Here is a 4465-nt window from a genome sequence, read left to right as displayed (position 1 = left end):
GCTTTTTGGATAATGAAGGGGGTGAGAGGAGAGAGATGCCTACAGCAGAGGATTGGGATAATTGTAGGGTGTTTTTGAAATTTCTTAGAATGTTCTACAATACAACAAAGAGATTTTCTGGGTCTTTGTTTGTTACTTTAAATACATTCTATACTGAAATTTTTATCATTGAAAATATGATTGGACAATTGATCAAAGACAATGATTCTATTTTGTCTTCAATGGCAAAGAAAATGAAAGAGAAGTTTGACAAGTATTGGGGAAATGAGGATAAAATCAGTCTCCTTTTGTATGTTGCGGTTGTGCTTGATCCTCGAAGAAAAATGACATACTTGCAATTTTGTTTTTCAATAATTTTTGGTGGAGATGTGGTGAAAGTGAAAGAAATGTTAGACAAGGTGAAAATTTGTTTGAGTCAATTGTATGACCATTATGCCACGCTTGATTCAACAAATGTGCATGCCTTTAATGTAAATGAAACAGTAGATATGGTGATAGATGAAAATGACCCACACTCTATTGTGAACTCTCAATTTAACTCATTTTTGGAGGGGCAATTTTCTAGTGGTAGGAGTATGTCGGGGTTGGACAAGTACTTGGGTGATATTGAGAAAGGTGGGAAGAATGCTCAATTTGACATCTTGGAGTGGTGGAAGGTTAATGCAACAAAATATAGAGTATTATCAGTTATAGCACGAGAATGTCTGTTTCCATTGTTGCTTCTGAGTCGGCTTTTAGTACAGGAGGTCGTATACTTGATCCATTTTATAGTTCACTTGCTCCCAAGATGGTGGAGGTTCTTGTTTGTACACAAAATTGGCTTCGAAATAATATTCCAATATGCCTTCGACAATCAATGGAAGATGTTGAAAAATTCAAACAACAATATGATTCGGGTAATATATCCATTTCATTTATTTTGTTTTTTTGAAAATTCATTATCTTCACTTTACATGTTTTTGTTGTGTTATGTTTTATGTGTAGTTGTTTCGGAATCAAGTTCATGTTCAAGCCCAAGTCCGGCGAGTAATTTTATTGAGGTTTAATATCATTGGTAAAATACTACCCCTTTGTTAAATGTTGTTAACATATATTTATTTGTTTTAAGTTTAAGACTTTTTAGTGCTTTCCTTATTAAATAATTTCATTTTTTTTGTTATGTAGGTTTAGATGGCTCTTGGTTTGGTGAAAGGAAATGAATGGTTTTTTTGCTCTTTTTTGGACGAATGTAACTTATTTTTTTTGGATGCACAATGTTGGATGACTGTATCTTATTTTTTTTTTTATTACACAATGTTTGTTGGATGACTGTAACTTTATTATTTTTGTACTCTTGGATGACTGTCACTTGGATGGACAATGTTTTCCTTATGTTTTATGTGGAAATTAGATGATTTATGCACTTTGGAATGAATGAATACTATTTTGTGAATGAATACTATTTTCTGAGGTTGAACTGCCCAGCTTGTTTCATAGATGTGAATGAACCAATATTTTCAATTATGCCCATTGCAATGAATGAATACTATTTTGCATTGCCCAGGTTGTTTCATAGATGTAAATAAATAAATATTGCATTGTCTAGGGTTTTTTTTTTTTTTTTGTATGTTGAAAATTTGTAAAATTTCAAACCGCCAAACCGATTCGTATCCATCCGCTAATCCACTAATCCGCATCCGCCGGATTAGCGAATAAATGCGGATTGATTTTTTCTAATCTGCCAATTTGGCGGACGGATGGCAGATTTGAGGTTTCATGGCCGCAACCGATCCGCTCCCACCCCTAATTGTGACTATCGATCAAAAAACGTGCAATTAATCATAACCAAAGCATGAAAATTGAAGACAAAAATGTACAAAATTTCAATTAAGGTGATCACTAGTTAAGATAAAAATTGAGAAATTCAATCTAAGGTTACCATCAAATCAGAGAGAAATCCAATAAAACAATTGCAGGAGATATTGAAACAAGAAAATTCATTCTATAAATGTAAATAATTTTTTTTTTTAAAGAGATGGAAATGTGAGTAACAACTCAACTTCAGATTGTCGAAGATCAATTAATAGAGAGAAGAATGAGATACATAAAATTTAAAAAAATTTAAATAGAAGATGGAATTTTTTTTGTAGGAATAGAATTTTTCTAAATAAATTTAAAAAATTCTAAATACACATAAAATTTGACAAGAATAATGTGACAATGTTAATTAATGTGTATTTGATTTTGTTGTTGAGCCAAATAAAATAAAATAAGATTGAATGTATATATAACCTTGGTTGTGAATTTTTTTTTAAAAAAAAAAGAAAAGAAAAAGGGTCAAGTTAGGTTAGGGAAAATCCAAACCCATTAGGAGAAAGGGAGTGTAGTACCTATGAGGAATGGAGAATGGGAAAAAATAATTATACGAGAATGGGGACGGGAATTAATATCCATCCCATTAACCCTCATTACCATCCCTAGTGAAAACATGTAGAGAAATTATTTTCTGATGTACCTAAAAAAAAAAAAAAAAAAAACACATGTGGGGAAATTAATGGGTACTTATTCCCGCCCCATCCCCAATGGAGATTTAAGGAACATCACTTACCTTACCCGATGAACAAGAATAAAGAAAAAAATTTATATATTTGGGTTGAGTCTCTATGGATACCCACAGGGTAGGTTATCTATTCTCATCCTTGCTCTCACCCTAGTTGCCACTGTAACAGACTTGTGGTAAAAAGGTAGGGAAGCGTGAGGTAGGAGTGATGGTAAAAGGTGCGATGAAGAGTGATAGTAGCGGAAGATAGTGGTGGCAGTCTAGTGAAAATGGTGGAGAAAGGTGTGGGTGGAAGGAGAAATGAAGATTTTGTATGAGTTTGAATATTTTTGATAATTTTAGTTGAGAATAAATTTATAATTAAAATAATAAATATTTAGAGGTGCAGGTAGTTATTATTGTAGTTTGAGTAGAAGAAGCTTTTTTTTCTTTTTGGGTAAGTAGAGTAGAAGAAGCTCGGTCTTACCTATATTCATTAAGCTAGTGTTTTAGAAACTTTTGAATAATATAGTGAAGGTCTTTCGCATTTTAAGGGATATTTTAAGAAAATAGTTAAAAGTCATCTTTTAATTTGTAATTTATTTTGAATTATATCATTTTTCATATTTTTCTACACGTTTTTTAAAAAAAATAAAAAAATCAACTTTTAACTATTTTTCCAAAACAACTCTAATGTAATTGAAAGAATTATAATCCAATTTGAATAATGTTATACAAACATAATTTTTTTTAGATAGAAATTTCATACATAATTTTTTTTAGATAGAAATTTCATACATATAATTTGTTTTTAAAACAGTGACTTTTATAATTACAAGTGTGTCAATGCTGCATCATTCTGAATGTATTTATATGTACAAATTCTATTTGTAAATTACTTTCCATCAAGTTGTTATGATTATGTATTACACGCCATGAATGGTGTACATAGGAGCACTGAATAATTTCCCAGGAGTACATGGAAGATGAGAATAAAGAATACAGCAACCACCCCTCTCTCTCTCTCTCTCCCCTAATTACCTTCTATCGCACGCCTCCCCCACCTCCCCCACACCACACCACACCACACACAGACAGCAACTCTTTTTCTTCATAATACATACAACTCTCTCTCTCTGTCTCTCTCTCTCTAATTCTATACATATACAAACCTATCATACCCACACACACCTCTCTTTCATTTCTTCTCCTCCTCCTCCTCCTCAACCTCTTCATCTCCCTCCAAAAAAAAACAAAAAAACCAACATCAATTTACAACATGTCCACAGATCTAGAATTCCAACAAGGCTTGCCCCAACTCCGACTACCCACCATCAGAATCAAACCCTCCACCGACGAAATTCCCACAATTCAGACCCCAAAGAGTGGCAGCAATAGCAACAGCGGTGACGATGAATGCCGCACCCCGACATCGCCAGAACACAAGATTCCAGCGATGCTAAGCTGCCCTCCGGCCCCGAAGAAGCCGAGACGGACTGAACACTACAAGCGAAAGCTATGCGAGCTTCAGTTCTTCGAGATCGTTGGTAGGGAAGAGATTGAGTCGTTTTTCAGATCGAGTTTTGGGTTCGTTGATTTGAATTCTGGGTCTGTGTTTGTGATGAAGAGAAGACGATGGGCCAGCTAAATTTTCTGCGAATCCACACCAGAGATGTGCTATCTCTATATATACATGTATGGCTTGTAATGGGCAAGCTCCGAGAAAATATGTATGTATTACACGTTCTGGCTATATGAATTCCACTTTTAATTATTTGTTATTAAATTATGGGGTTTAATATGGTATTGAAAGTTCAGGTAATTTGGATTTGAATTATATTTTTTCAAATACAATTTTGATCAGATTTTATTTAATTGAAAGCCATTTTGATCTATTCATCTACTTTCAGTTTTGGTTGTAATTTTTTTAATTTTATTGTTGTTTTC

General features: G+C 33.3%; 1 protein-coding gene across 1 annotated transcript; it reads left to right on the top strand.

Moving 5' to 3' along the window:
• Positions 1–3797: 3797 nt before the first annotated feature.
• LOC114297690 (cyclin-dependent protein kinase inhibitor SMR3) lies at positions 3798–4166 on the top strand. The gene has a single exon (XM_028242155.1). The coding sequence runs from the start codon at positions 3798–3800 to the stop codon at positions 4164–4166; it is 369 nt and encodes a 122-aa protein (XP_028097956.1).
• Positions 4167–4465: the final 299 nt, after the last annotated feature.

Source organism: Camellia sinensis, chromosome 8, assembly GCF_055761805.1.
Source record: "Camellia sinensis isolate YWXY chromosome 8, ASM5576180v1, whole genome shotgun sequence".
In the NCBI taxonomy this organism is placed as follows: domain Eukaryota; kingdom Viridiplantae; phylum Streptophyta; class Magnoliopsida; order Ericales; family Theaceae; genus Camellia; species Camellia sinensis.
This window is presented reverse-complemented; position numbering and strand designations above follow the sequence as displayed.